At 61.9% G+C, this 13,819-nt stretch overlaps 3 protein-coding genes across 4 annotated transcripts in view; 1 reads left to right on the forward strand and 2 right to left on the reverse strand.

Annotated features, from left to right (window-relative positions):
* Window positions 1-1,211, reverse strand: part of SLC4A2 (solute carrier family 4 member 2) — a 14,480-nt gene extending 13,269 nt beyond the window's left edge. The window contains exon 1 of the mRNA XM_039861255.1: window positions 1,074-1,211. The gene's annotated coding sequence lies outside the window, so the exon portion shown is untranslated. The remainder of the gene's footprint in view (window positions 1-1,073) is intronic.
* A 1,732-nt stretch (window positions 1,212-2,943) lies between these two features.
* On the forward strand, window positions 2,944-6,967 carry CDK5 (cyclin dependent kinase 5). Of its 2 annotated transcripts, none has more exons than XM_039861271.1 (12): window positions 2,944-3,100; window positions 3,709-3,797; window positions 3,892-3,959; window positions 4,080-4,140; window positions 4,236-4,292; window positions 4,991-5,086; window positions 5,174-5,278; window positions 5,443-5,539; window positions 5,715-5,784; window positions 6,349-6,409; window positions 6,508-6,588; window positions 6,690-6,967. In XM_039861271.1, the coding sequence occupies exons 1-12, from the start codon at window positions 3,064-3,066 to the stop codon at window positions 6,774-6,776; spliced, it is 909 nt and encodes a 302-aa protein (XP_039717205.1). In that variant the 5' UTR covers window positions 2,944-3,063; the 3' UTR covers window positions 6,777-6,967. The 2 variants fall into 2 exon arrangements, with proteins under 2 accessions (XP_039717205.1, XP_039717206.1); XM_039861272.1 differs by having other exon boundaries at window positions 5,204-5,278.
* A 1,025-nt stretch (window positions 6,968-7,992) lies between these two features.
* On the reverse strand, window positions 7,993-12,657 carry ASIC3 (acid sensing ion channel subunit 3). The gene is made up of 12 exons (XM_039861286.1): window positions 12,450-12,657; window positions 11,275-12,133; window positions 10,404-10,554; window positions 10,023-10,150; window positions 9,643-9,844; window positions 9,503-9,559; window positions 9,254-9,401; window positions 8,848-8,939; window positions 8,678-8,757; window positions 8,502-8,576; window positions 8,265-8,323; window positions 7,993-8,142 (listed from the first exon to the last, which is right to left on the reverse strand). The coding sequence occupies exons 1-12, from the start codon at window positions 12,461-12,463 to the stop codon at window positions 8,064-8,066; spliced, it is 1,944 nt and encodes a 647-aa protein (XP_039717220.1). The 5' UTR covers window positions 12,464-12,657; the 3' UTR covers window positions 7,993-8,063.
* Between the last annotated feature and the right edge of the window lie 1,162 nt (window positions 12,658-13,819).

Raw genomic sequence — 13,819 nt, forward strand, 5'->3', positions numbered from 1 at the left:
TCCGTGGAGGGTCAAACAATATAGGTCTGGGGGTTCAGTACAGGATGGGGAGCCTGAAGCCACACATTCCTGGCAAGCAGTTCAACTCAGCTGACGGCTCTCCTCACCTCCCCCTGCAGGCTTTCGGCCAGGGCACTGGGGGGAGGGACCCTGGTCTGAGAAGGGTGTGGTGTGTCCCGAGCACCTGCAGGTGCCCCCCTCCCACCTCCAGGTTGTGCCTTCAATGTGCTCCATCCTCCCTCCCCTCTTTAACACTCCTTCCTGCCCCCTCCCCCGCCATCCTAGAACACAAAGCAGCTTCTGTCCAGAGCATCGGTGCCCATAATCCAGGGTAGGGGCACATTCCGGGGACCAGCCCCGACCGGCCCGGAGGATTAGCATCTTTACCCCAGCCCAAGGGATTAGCACCTTGGACCCCCACTTGGGCATTAACCATCCCACAATTGAATTCGCACATTCCACAGCTCTTCGACGTGGGGTTGGCGGGGGTGGGAGCGGGATTTCAGGCAGCACCGCCCCCGGTACCCAGCCTCCCAGAGGTCAGGTCCAACTCTTAGGGGCTCGTCGTTCCCATCCCCACCCAGCTGCTCCCACTGCTGCCTGACCCCTTGTCCTGACCTGACTCGCCACCCCCACCCCATCCCCCTGCCCCGCTTCGCGGCTCTTCCTCTTCACCCGGAGGTTGCGGGCGAGGCCCCAGGCAAGCCCCCGGCTGGGCGCTCTGGACGGGCTGGAGAAGAACAGAGTAGGGGTCGTACGGGATGGGTGTCTCCCAGGAGCTGGGAGGGCCGGCAGCGCCTTCCTGAGACTACCCCCTCCTGGTGGCAGGGGGCGCGGCACCCTCGCCTCAGGGAACTCCGAGAAGCGGACCCCGGATCCCGCTTCCGACCAGCACTACGATCGCCTCCCCATCCTTTTCCCCAAGATCTCGCTTCCCCGCGCCCCAGTCTCCGCCCTTTCCTCCACTTCCACTCCCTCCCAGCTCTGAGTCCCGAGTTCCCCGCTCTCCTTCCCCCTCCCTTCCACTCCCACTCACGGCCCCTGCCCTCCCCCGCCGCCACCTCTCCGCTTACCCGCTCGCTCTGGATTTCGTGCACCGGGGGTCTCGGGGTCTCTCCCCGCTCTCCGGCGCCCTCGCGCGCTCCCGACAACTCCTCCGTGCCCACCTCGGGGCGCGCCCCCGCCGCTCCCAACTTCTCCCAACTCAACTTTCCCCCGTGCCGCGGGCAGGCCAGCCCCCTGCGTGCGCGCCCCCCGGCGCACCGTGCGCGGCCCCGCAGCAGCGGGTGGAGAGGCGGGGAGCAGGGGCCCAGACCCGGGGGCGGAAGCGCGCTTCCAGGCACCACCAAGCACCCAAGCTCGGCATCCGGAAGGCCTCCCCTGCTGTACCGCGGCCGCGCAGCGCCATGCCCCCGCCCCGGGCCTCCCCGCAAGGACCTCAGGCTCCCCGGAGACGCAGTCTCTTGGCCCCATTAGGCACCTCTGGGCGGAAAGGAGCCCGCTTCACGCTGGTGATCCCAGGCCGGAAAAGAGACACAAAGATGATCAGAAATTCGGTGCGGAGGAAGTCGAAATGTAAATACATCGGGGTCAAGATTCCCTTTGCGCCCTCCTCCCCCTACCACCCACTAATCCCCAGTTCCTCCAAGAAAACCGGAGCGGAGGATGGGCGCCGAGAGGGGTGATGCGAACTGGAGTTTGGACGCCCATTACCCTGAGCTGACTTAGACTTGCCGAATGTGGAGGAACTTATGCCTCGGAGAAATTCCCTGATGTCATCTCCTTCCTCGAACCTTATTCATAGTCATCACCTGCCATTTAAAAACATTTCTGGTTTCTTCAAATAAATTATAAATTCTTCCAGATAAGAACTATACTTTTCGCTTCTACTCTGTAGTCCGCCACTGGATGAACGTCGCGTATGCAGAAAACGTTCAGATATAAACGAGTGAGTTAACATGTTTGGCACCAACTCTGGTTCCCGCGCCGAGGAGTACTGTTTGGGGTTGTTTTCGTTCAGTTCACAGCCCTCAAAAATGCAATCGTGAGACAATTAGAGAGCAGCACAAGAAAATCTGTAATCAACTCCTTAAAGGATGAGGTCAAGGCTGCTGCAAGTGTAGCCATCTGTCTGTGCTTCTGTCTGTTGAGGGCAGTAACCAACCTGCCAGCCCTACGCCACACCCTAACTGACTCCAGTGGGCCCGGGCTCTGGAGGCTGGCATGGGGGCGGGGGTAGGGGCTGAACAGAGTGATTCCCAGCGCTCCAGCCAGTTTACTTCAGGATGTGACTGCAGCCCGGGACTGGAGTCGGGTGCGCTCCAAGCTGACAAACGGGCCAGGGCAAAAAATGGTCTCTGATGTATGTTCAATCCAGTTTCAAATGGGGCACACCTGCCTCTCTGCCCAGCCCTGTGGTCAGCTGGTCCCTGTAAAGCCATTATCAGAAAGACATGGCTCGGAGCCATTCCCCAATCAAACCTAAAGTCACCAGATGGCCCGGGGAGAGGTGGAAACCCGTGCTGAGATTGCCAGGAGGTGGCTGGGACCTCAACCCCCTCAACCCGTTCAGAGGGGGGCCACCTGGGCCCGAGATGTAGGCCGCCAAACCTAAAACTCCACAGAGCGCCCCACCCCCACGTCGGCTGCATTCTGGAACGTGTAGTCGCAGGGAAGACCTTTTCAAAAGAAGGTTGCGATCACAGAAAAAAAAATAAGTGCGGGGCACACTGGGAGCCGCAGCACTACGCGAGGCGTCGGGAAAGCGGACACGTGATGCTTCCTGGGATTTGAAGTCCAGGGTTTGCCTGGGCGGTCGAACCGGAGTCCGGGGAGGCGAGTGCGGCAGAGAGCCTGAGCGCGGCCTGCTGGGGGTTGTAGTTTTGTTGTCTAAAGCCCAGGGCGTTACCGGGGATCTTGGCCGTCCTGTGACTACAAGTCCCAGAAGCCCATGCGCAGGCAGGTGGGCGGGGCAGGGCCGGAGGCTAGGGTGCCGCCTCCTCTGCAACGCTGGCGCTGGAGTATTAGAACCCAGGGCCCTCAGGGGTCCCCGCGGCTGCCGCGATGCAGAAATACGAAAAACTGGAGAAGATTGGGGAAGGTAATGGGACCACGAGATGTTCCTGCAAGATCTCCTGCAATCCTTGCAGCTCTGGCTCCTCTACCTAATCAGCAGTGCCTACAGACTCCGACCTCAGCACTGGCCGCAGCCCTGGCCCCGAGCTCAACACTCCGTGCAGTCAAAAATCCTCCCGTTAGCATTTCCCGCGGACACCCTCTCCCAGCCTTAGCAAGCTCCCTGTAGGCCCGACCTCCGGAGCTCAGCACTTCCTGCGTGTCCTACCCCCTGCCTCAGTTCCGCAGCAGACCCCCGACCTCAACAAACCTACCGGCCAACATTCCTACCCCAGACCCCTGCTCGCTATTTCCCGACCCACCCAAAGCATCGCCTTTATTATAGACCCCCTACCCTGGCAGCTACAGCCTCTCCCCGCTGCAGATTCCTTTGAGCGTCAGCAGGCCCCTCTCCGCCGCGTCCCCACTTCACAAAGCTCTGCCACGCCCGGCCTTCACCCTGAACCTCTTTCCTCACTCCAGGCATCAGAAACGGCACATTCCCGTGATGCCTCCCCCTCCCGGGATGGACTTCCTGGAGTGGAGAAGGGTGCCCCATCCTTCCCCCACACACCCCTGACCTCCCTCCTCTAGGCACCTACGGAACAGTGTTCAAGGCCAAAAACCGGGAGACTCATGAGATCGTGGCGCTGAAACGGGTGAGGCTGGATGACGATGATGAGGTAGGACTTGGGGCATCTGGGCCAGGGGGGTGGTTGAGGATCTAGGCAGGGTGGGATGTGACCGTTGCCCATCCGGGTCCCCTCCTGTGTGTAGGGAGTGCCGAGTTCTGCCCTTCGGGAAATCTGCCTACTTAAAGAGCTGAAGCACAAGAACATTGTCAGGTATGGAGACCAGCGGGACCCTCCTTGCCTGGGTGGCCGGTTGGAGGAGGTGGGGGCTTCAGAGATGGGCTGGGCTGATCGCTTGTGGACGCGTCTAGCCAAGCCCTTCCTTCTCCCTAGGCTTCATGATGTCCTGCATAGCGACAAGAAGCTGACTTTGGTTTTTGAGTTCTGTGACCAGGTGAAACAGCGACTTGGGGAACAGTTATCTTGGGAGGGTCTCGGCCAGACCGAGGTTAAACTCTGTCCCTTTCCTCCACCCCCATCCCTTTTTAGGACCTTAAGAAATATTTCGACAGCTGCAATGGTGACCTAGATCCTGAAATTGTGAAGGTGAGGGGACCGGTGTTCTGGGGACTCGTTGAGGCTGGGGCTGGAGTCTGTGTTCGGTGTACCTACTCTTTGAGCACCAAGTTCAGGCCCAAACAGCGGGGGGGTCAGGGACTGAGAACACCCTGTTTCTGCTCTCCAGGGGCCTCCATCTTAGCAAGCATGTTCACATGAGCTCTTCTACCTGACAGTGATGCTCCGATCTCAGTGTTAGGACTTACACTTGAGAGATGAGAAAATCGGATTCAAAGAGATACGTTCGTTCATTCAACAGATGCTCACTGAATGCTTTGCTGTGCACCAGGCACTGTTCCAGGTCCAAGGCCAAGGGCCTTGTCCCAGGTTCCAGGAGTAACAAGTGCTGAGTGATGATGCAGTTCAGTATATATATGTTGACGGTCACAACATGCACGTGTTCAAATGAGGCCAGACCAGGGTGGGCTGGGAAGGTAAGGAGGCCCACTGGGCTCTGAGATCCAGAAAGGTGGGAGCCAAGGCCCCCGCTCACTGTTCACTTCTGATATCTAGCATGACGCAACGTAGGTCTTCGATAGTACATGAATGATGTCCTGCTGAGCTTGGTGCTGAAAGAGACAGGTGGATTCGAGGCAAAGCAGAGGGTGAAGAGGGGAGCGCGAGCCATTGCTGGCCCCACTTCCTGTCCAGAGGGTCTGATGCCACCCTTCCCGCTCCTCCCCCAGTCATTCCTCTTCCAGCTCCTAAAAGGCCTGGGATTTTGTCACAGTCGCAACGTGCTGCACAGGGACCTGAAGCCCCAGAACCTGCTCATAAACAGGGTATCTGTCGGGGAGAAGGTGGGAGATTGGGGAGGCTGGAGCCAAGGGCCAAGTGACAAGGGGGCTGGCCTTGACACTATTAAAAAGCCCCTCTCCTGTTCCTCCCATCTCCCTCAGAATGGGGAGCTGAAATTGGCCGATTTCGGGTTGGCTCGAGCCTTTGGGATCCCCGTTCGCTGTTACTCAGCTGAGGTGAGCTGGGGGGGTGGATGGGACGAAAAGGGAGTGTGAGGGCGTCCCCAGTAAGCATCTCTCCGCTCCTCCTCCAGGATCCGAAACATTTTCCCCTCTTCTCTGAGCCTCCTCCTCCCAGCCCTCTAAGTCGGGGGGGTCCCTGTGGGTGGGGTCTTCTCCAGGTGGTCACGCTGTGGTACCGCCCACCGGATGTCCTCTTTGGGGCCAAGCTGTACTCCACGTCCATCGACATGTGGTCAGCCGGCTGCATCTTTGCAGGTGACACACTGGGGAGTCTGCAGAGGCACTTTTCCTCCCGTTTGAGTTGACAAATAGGGTTTGCAGGGTCCCCTCTGGGGCAGGGCGTGGGGCCCTCGGGGATGGGGCGCACAGGGTGCCGTGGGAATGAGGGGTTCTGCGTGTGTCAGCTCCTCCATCGCCCCCTTTCTCCCAGAGCTGGCCAATGCGGGGCGGCCCCTCTTCCCCGGCAACGACGTGGATGACCAGTTGAAGAGGATCTTCCGATATCCTCCCGCTTCCCTTCGCCTCCAGCCTCTGGAAGGGGAGGAACCCGCTGTGGGTTCAGAGTTCAGGCAGTGAGGGTGCCGATGGGCCGGGCGGGCCAGGATGGGGAGGGGCTGCGTGGCTTCTGAGTGTGAAGGGACAGGGCAGAGGGTGTCAGACACCCCTCGGGTGTCACAGCGCAACTACGTGCTTCCAGCTGGAGAATGTGTGACGTGTAGGCAGGGAGGGCTCCCTGGGGGAAGAAGCCAAGAGGATGCTCGTTCAGCCGAGAGGTGACTCCTTAGGACCAAGGAGCCGGAAGGAGCAGGAGGAGGGTCCGTGGGAGTCGGGGAAGGCTGGCTGGTCGTCAGGACCACGGACATCGGGGTTTAGGGCAAAGCACTTAACGTTTGCAGCCATAGCACCTGGCTCGCGGGAAACACCAGGCAGGTGGGACTGAAAATGAGTCCCATGTGTTGGGGCCACTTCTGTCGTGAGCAGGGGGATAACGTGGGGAGGGCGAGGATGGGTGTGAGGGATCGCCCCGCCCCTTTGCACTGAGTGATCCTTGACCCTGTGGACACACTGCTGGGGACACCGACCGAGGAGCAATGGCCTGCCATGACCAAGCTGCCAGACTATAAGGTGTGACGGGGCTCGGCTCATCAGGGACGTCCCTTCTTTCTCAGCCCGAGCAGCCTCCACGCCCTCCACCCCTGACCTGACTCCCTGTCTCCCTACAGCCCTACCCGATGTACCCAGCCACAACGTCCCTGGTGAACGTTGTACCCAAGCTCAATGCCACAGGGAGGGACCTGCTGCAGGTGACCAAGGGCAGGGGTAGAGGGCGGTCAGGACACTTGTCCATGGGACTGGAGGGGGGCTGCTGTCCCGGCCTGACCCCGCCATGGCGCCTTCCTTCCAGAACCTCCTGAAGTGTAACCCTGTCCAGCGCATCTCAGCGGAGGAGGCCCTGCAGCACCCCTACTTCTCCGACTTCTGCCCCCCCTAGGCTCCTGGCCCCCGGCCGCCAGGCTGCGGCCTGGCTGTTTCGGTGCCCTCCCGGGAGGGAGGGAAACAGGGAGGCACGCTGTGCTGAGCCCCAGCTGTGCTGGGCCCGCCAGGGTGGAGGCGCCCCCGCCCGGGTCTCTCTCCCTCCACGGACTTTATTTAATTTCATAAAGTGGCTCCTTTCCCACCGTCTGGCTGATGTGGTAGAGCGGCTCTGAGGGGGTGGGCTCGGGGGTGTCTCTGCTCCACGGCGCTCTGTGACCCTGCTTCCAGCTGGAACGCAACCCAGCTGTCCGGTCCTTGCTGTGCTTCTCTAAGTGGCCTGAGGCTGGGGGCTGGAGGCTGGGGGCTGGGCTCAGGGGCAGTGCTGCGCTCACGCATTCTTGTGTCTTGTGTACTCGTGTGACCCCCATCCTCCCTCTGCCTGAGACAGCCCCGAGGGGTTAGGCAGCTGGTGCCTGAGCAAGGGTGGGCTCCCACGGAGGGGAGGTCCGAGCCTTTCCTTGTGGTTCTCCATATCCCACGGGTACCCACCCTGTTTCTTCTGTCTTCGTCCCCCCATACCTAGGCCTGCAGGCTGGGATAGGACAGACCGAAAGATGTGGTTAGATCAGGAATACCCGCTCCCTGCTCCCTCATTTGTCAGTTTTCTAATATTTGGGGGGTGGGCAGAGAAAGAGAACAGGGAAAAGGCGTGGCCGGGGCCTGGGTGTGTCCTTACTGGCAGGAGTGGGGAGCGAGGGCCTCCTTGACCATCTCAAGTTGGGGCCTCTGCTGTTGCGGGAGGTTGGGGAAAGAGGTCTGTTCCCATGGAGATGGAGTGAGTGTGCTAGAAGTTGGTTCAAACGTGAGAGAGTCATGATCTCCTTGGAAGTGGGGAGTCTGCTCCCTGCCTGCTTCATTGTTCACCAGGCTCTGGGGCAGAGCCTTCCAGCCATTTCCTTACTGTCCCCCAAATGGGACTGCCCTGCCACTGACTCCTCTCTACCCACACAGCCGGCCGTGGGCTCCCTTCTCTGAGACGTTCGTCTGATGAACTCTTTCTCACTGGTGCCCTTGTACGACTGCTCTGCCAGAGATTTCTGGAGGTTCCTGGAACCCTGCCCACATTTCAGGCACCGTGTCCTCTAGGCGATGCTGGCAGAGGTCTGGTGCCTGACTAGTCTGCTTGTAAGAGGAACAGCTGAGGCTGATGCACTACAGCTTTATTTGGGGTAAAGACGGCAGTCATGTGCAGGCTGGGCGTGTCCGAGAAGTCGAGGTGCAGCCCCGAAGACAGACACCGGGTCTAGAGCCGGGTGACAAGGTAGCAGGTGCGGTGGGAGGCAGAAAGAGTCCGGGTGACGGCACAGGGAGGGGTGGGGGGCCTGCCGAGACGCAGGCCACAGTGCTGAGACAGGCGGCCTCACACTCTGCCTTGCTCCTGCCCCTGCCCTTCTGGACCAGACCTGCCCCTCCTCCCTTGACCTTAGGGGCCATTTCATGTTACCTGGGGCCCAAGGTGAGATGGGGCATTTGGTTTCGATGGCTGCCCAGTCCTTCCTGAAACTGTGGGAGGAGAAAGGGTCAGAGGACGGGAGGGGTCCCCCTCCTGGGGACCAGCCACGGTCGCCGCATACCCTTCCCTGCCACTCTTCCCAGCTGGGTAGGGGTGGCGTCCTAGGCTTCATGGGGTGGGGCGGAGCACCCAGGTGGAGATGGCAGGGAAGGAAGAGGGGGCCGTTACCGGATTGGTGCCAGAGTGCCTTTGGCGGGAGCGCTTTCGGTTCCAGAAGTATCCCAGGACCCTCTCTCGGAATACCTGGGGGCAAGCAGTGAGGGAGGTGGCCAGCGCACACCTCCCCCACCCGGGGCCTATGGATGGCTTCCTTTCCCTCCCCCCAGCTGGGGCCCTGGGCCCACCTCGCAGAGGTAGTCCAGGATCTCAAGGATGGTGAGCAGGCTGGCCCCAATGAACAGCCCCATCTGGCCCCCAATGTCACCTGCGGATACCGGATCAGCGGTCAGTCAGCTCACAGCCACCTGCTCTGCCCACCCCTCCACAGACCCCTAGGGCCACCCTGTGCACACACCGAGCAGTTCCGGCACCTCGTAGGCCTTCTTCTGCTCCACCGTCTCGTAGTTGAGGGCCTCAAAGAAGACGTCCAGCACCAGCACATTCTCCCTGGAGGGTAAAAGAGGCGAGAATTTCCCTGGACACTCCCTGGTGCCAGCTGCTGGCAGGAAACCGGTGCTCATTCTCTGCGACTCCTTTCAAGAGCCCTGGAGGGGCGTCACCGCTTCCATTTGCAGAAGACAGCATCGGAAAGGTTAGGCAGCTTGTCCAGAATCCCAGAGCCTGGTGATGACATGCAGACCGCTGTCCCACCCCAGTGTGCTCAAGAAGGCTCAGCCTAGAGGAGGGCGCCCGCCCCTTCCCCGGCCCTGGTTCGGTCCCGGTCCCGGTCCCGGTCCCAGTCCCCGGTCTGGCCAGCTCACAAGATGTAGGCCTCGCTGCGGTTGTATTTCCGGGCCAGGTAGCGGGTGGCAGAGCGACTCGGCATGCGCACCATGGAGAGCTCCTTGGCGTAGCGCGTGCTTGCGCAAGGGTTGGAGCAGGTGCACGTGTCCTTCCGCAGCATGGCGTCTGCGGGCCACAATCACCCGGGTCAGGGCCGACCGCCTGGCGAGGTTGGGGTCCCCGGCCAGGTGGGGTGGGGACGGGATGCCAGGAGGCTTGCTCCTTACCCAGTGCCGGGTTGGCGCAGTCCTTGTATTGCTGGGGGCTGCACACCGGCGAACTGCCTGGGAGGGGGGCAGCTTCAGGGCGGCCTGCCAGGCCCCGGCCCCTCCCCATCTGACCCCTCCTCGGCTCCCCAGCCCCTTACCAGGCATATGCATCATTCGGCAACCGCACTTCCGAACCACATAGCGTGTCTCGCAGGCCAGGCGACACCCCATTAGAGTATAGGGAGGGGTAGGGCCTGGGCTGGGGCTGGGGGGATCCAGGGGACCAGAGGGTTCTGGCTCAAAGTCGGGATCCAGAGATGATGAGCTGCAGTCGCCCCAGGGTGGTGGCAGGAAGCTCAGCTGTAGAGGGACTGGTTAAGAAAGCTCCTTCAGGAAGAACGGGACACCCAGGGAGAATGTGGAGGCCCCTGGGACAGTCTGAAGAGCTGAGGGTTGGGGTCTGAGATGGTGTGGGCTAAAGGAGGGGTTTGGGAGTCTTGGTGGGGGAGGGGGCATTTGGAGGCCCAGGGGAAGATACTTGCTGCTCCTGGCAGGACACAAAAGTCTGGTACCCGGGGGCTGCCCCAAAGCCCAGCTGGTCGATGACGGGCGGCTCCTCCTGGCTGTGGATCTGGACTCGGATCCCCGCCTCGTATAGGGTCTCCTCTGTGGGGGAAGAGGGGCCTAAGCCCTGCTGCAGCCCCTTCTCCCCAGGAATGGGAGCGGGGGACAGCTTCAGGGCAGCCTGCCAGGCCCTGACCCCTCCCCATCTGACCCCTCCTGTGATGAGCCAACCCTGCCCACCCCCTTCTCACAAGAAAGTCTGTGCTGCAGGTCGCACCCCAGCACCTCCTCTCCTTCCCGGAACCTTCTGCAGCCCATCCCTGCCCCGCTCCAGCCTCACGCACGTGTTCCATACCCATGTCCTTCCACACGGGCAGATACTCATCCTGCTGCACGTCCAGCATGACCTCCAGCCCGTTGCCCATGCCGCCCTTGGGAGTGGTGAGCGGCTCTGCCCCGTCAGCACCGGAGTTGAAGGTGTAGCACTGCCCCATCCGGGTGAGGGTCTGAGGGTGGGCAGACAGGGGCAGACCTCACCCGAGGGCGAGGAGCCCAGCCGGGCAGACAGGGCCATGGGACCTGTCCCTTCCTCTTCCTCTGTTAGGGTCTCTTCTTTGAGACCTACACCTCGATGCCCCAGCCCCTCCCTCATCTAGGCAGGTGTAGTCGGACTTCATGGGCTCCCATCACTCCATCTTCCTCCTCCTCCCCAGCACAGGGCACAGCCCACAGGGCAAGTGTTTTTTCGAAGCCCGGGGTGAAAGGCATGGGTCCCAGCTCCCCTCCTCCAGGACTGGCGGAATGTTGAAGAGGCAGAGGGAAAAGCAGCCCCCACCTCAGCAGAGAGAGGGGTCTTCTGCCCTAGAACAGTCCCACTAGTGTCCCCCCTACCCCCAGGAGCAGGGTCCCCACAGACCAGCCCTGGGGCCCACAGCTACCCTGGGCAAGTGCCTCATGCTGGGAGGTGTGACATCGCACGCCACTGTCCAGCTGCATAACCTCAGCAGAGCCCATGGACAGCTTCCTGGGCTGAACAGAGAGGCACTAGGGGTGGGGGTGGGGGGGGCTGTGGCCTGGTTAGGGAGGAAAGGGTCTTCAGGCATGGGCGTTGAGGTTTTCTGGCTTTGGGGGAGCCTGGGCTGACAAGGCTGGGGATGGCAGGTCCTGGGCAGGGACTGGCCGGCACTCTGGGGTCCCTGGTAAGACAGGTCGGGTGGCCAGCTCACCGCGGTGAAGTTCTCGGGCCCGCACGGTTGGCCACGGTAGCGGCAGTCCAGCAGCATGTCCTCTAGGGCGTGCCCGGCCCGGGCATAGAGCCGGGCCGTGTCGAAGGTGGGGCTGGGCATGAAGCCGGGCGGCGCGGGCGGCCGGCCCAGGGCGCTCAGGAAGGCGGCGTGCTCGGTGGGCTCCAGGCCCAGCAGCGCTGGCCCGGCCCAGTGCAGGTCGTTGGGCGTGAGGCGTGAACGGCGCAGCGGGTTGATGTTGCACAGGGTGACGGCCGGGAAGGTGAGCTGGTGGCTTTCGACCTCGTCCAGTGCCGTCTCATGGTGGAACTCCCCGTAGTAGCGCACCCTCTCCACCACCTGGTAGAGGAAGGCAGCCAGGGACAGGAGCACGGCCACGGCCCACAGCCCCCGGCGAGGGGTCAGGCGCCCCGGGCCGAAGACATGGCCCAGCCCGTGCAGTGTGCAGCTGCTGGCGAACACACGGATGTCCGAGGCCGGCCGCCGGGCCTCCTCCGCCCCTGAGAGGGGCTTCATGGCAGGAGCCGAGGTGGGGGGACTGAGTGGCCTAGGGGTGGTGACCAGGCTACAGGAGCTTAGAGGGAGGAGAGGGCCCGTCCGAGGGGGTCGGTGCAGGTGCAAGGCAGAGAGAGGAAGTGGAGGAGAGGAAGCAAGCCCAAGAGGTGGGGAGGCACTGGCCTGGCTGGGTTGGATGTGGTGGCCCACAGGGTCCAGGGGGCCTTGTCCGGGAACAGGCTGTGGCTCCGCCGGGCTCGGTGCTGGGCTGGGGGCTGCGCAGCAGAGAGCAGGTAGGGCGCGGCCGGCGTGGCGCAGGGCGGTCTGCTGCTCTGCTGAGCCAGAGCTGCCGCAGAGGATTGGGTTTCCGCAGTGAGGGGGCCAGGGGGCTGGCAGAGTGGCCTGGGGGGCGGGGAGGTCCCCGGGGCCCCAGGCTGAGCCATTAGTGCAGCACGGGGAGGGCCTTGGCTGAAGAGACCAGAGGCGCCAGTAGGAAACCACAGCAGCCCTGGTGGGGCTTGAGGGGAGCCAGAGACAATGGGGCTGGGGCGCCCTCGGGGCCTCTGGGCTCCCAGCTGCAGCCCCTCTGTGCGGGGCCCAGAGTCAGTCACTGGCCCTTGGCCTGGCCCCTCCCCCCTGCTGGCCCCTCCCTCCCCACTAACCTCTTCAGGGTCATCGTTCTTTCACTAAGAGCGGAGCTGGCTCTTGACCAGGCTGGAAGCTGGTGGGGAGTTTGGCATTGGCCGCCTCCTTCTTTTGAGCCCTGGTGTCCCAGCCTATACCAATGACCAGGGGCTCTTTAGGTCTCATGTCTGGGGCGGGGGCCTGTCTCTTGAGTCAGCCTCTTCTCCCCCTCCCCCCACCCATACTCAGGCCCTTCTGTCTGGGACGCTGGCCTCTACCACAGTGATCGTGGGCCCACCTGCTACCCTCCCAGGAATAACGTGGGGGCGCGCATGCCACCCTCCCGGGTAACGTGGTCCAGCTCCCAGGTATAATATGAAGACCCTAGGATTTCACATCTCTTTTCACCATTCTGGGGACCATGCAGTATCCTGGACCTGGAAAACGCCCGCATTTTCAGTGGCTGCGTACCGCTCATTCCATACGTGGACGCACCCTCGTTTATGTCACTATGTCCCTATGACGAACACCGAGGGGGTCCCAGCTCCCAGCCCCCAGCCTGCATCACAAACAGGGCTCTCAGCAACGCCGCACAGCTGTGGCTCCCAGAAACAGAAGTGCTGGGCCAAGAGGTGACTGCGTGGGCCATCTGACACACGCCACGGCATCCCCGGCCACGGGAGTCACACCGCTTTGCACTCCCAGCAGAAGCGCGGGAGTATGCGTGTTTTGCGTGGAGCTTTTCTGAAGGAAGATACTGTCCCCCTAAGTCAGCTGGGGTGCCCTGGGCCACAGTGGCTAGCATGGTGTGACAACTCTGGCCTCGAGAAGGCAGAGCCGGCACAGATGACTGAAGAGGCTTCAGGGGATCCAGGACGATGGCCGGTGTGCAATCTCCCCACGGCTGGAGCAGACGCCTTCCGAAAGCAGAGCGCAGTCTGCAAGATGAGTGCCACTGAGTAGGACGAGGGTGTCTTGGGGACCCGAGGAACAGAGGACAAGGAACAGCAGCAGGAGGGCCGGGCGGCTGAGGGCCACAGGAACCAGCCCGGACAGGCCACGTGGAGGGGGGTGTCAGAGCCTGGTCCTCGTGTCAAGCTCGTGTTTGGTTAACGCTCACCTGTCCCCACCCTGTGACTCGGGGATGGGGAGACAGACACTGCACCTGAGAGAAAGCAGGTTTCTCTCCATTAATGTCCTCTCTTTTCACGAAGCATTTGAGGCCGCCGGGTTCGTGTTGCTGGGTTCTTGGCCGTGAGTAGAAGAAATGACAGTTCGCCACCCAAATACGATCACACAGCTGCAATCGCCTGCCCACCTGTCTGTCTTCACAAGACTGCAGGCTCCAGGGGGCAGGGACTGTCCTTAACCCCATCGCGTGATTGATGCTTAATGAACACATTTCAGA

Source organism: Pteropus medius, unplaced genomic scaffold (assembly GCF_902729225.1).
Source record: "Pteropus medius unplaced genomic scaffold, Ma_sr-lr_union100, whole genome shotgun sequence".
In the NCBI taxonomy this organism is placed as follows: domain Eukaryota; kingdom Metazoa; phylum Chordata; class Mammalia; order Chiroptera; family Pteropodidae; genus Pteropus; species Pteropus medius.

Excerpts from the sequence above, each read along its gene's own strand:
- CDK5 (XM_039861271.1), top strand. The coding sequence starts at position 3,064 with ATGCAGAAATACGAAAAACTGGAGAAGATTGGGGAAG. Across the intron at positions 4,293-4,990 it reads TAGATCCTGAAATTGTGAAG|TCATTCCTCTTCCAGCTCCT; the intron begins GTGAGGGGACCG and ends CTCCTCCCCCAG. Across the intron at positions 5,540-5,714 it reads AGCCGGCTGCATCTTTGCAG|AGCTGGCCAATGCGGGGCGG; the intron begins GTGACACACTGG and ends CCTTTCTCCCAG.
- ASIC3 (XM_039861286.1), bottom strand. Across the intron at positions 9,560-9,642 it reads CCGAATGATGCATATGCCTG|GCAGTTCGCCGGTGTGCAGC; the intron begins GTAAGGGGCTGG and ends CCCCCCTCCCAG. Across the intron at positions 8,143-8,264 it reads CATCTCACCTTGGGCCCCAG|GCCCCCCACCCCTCCCTGTG; the intron begins GTAACATGAAAT and ends GCGTCTCGGCAG.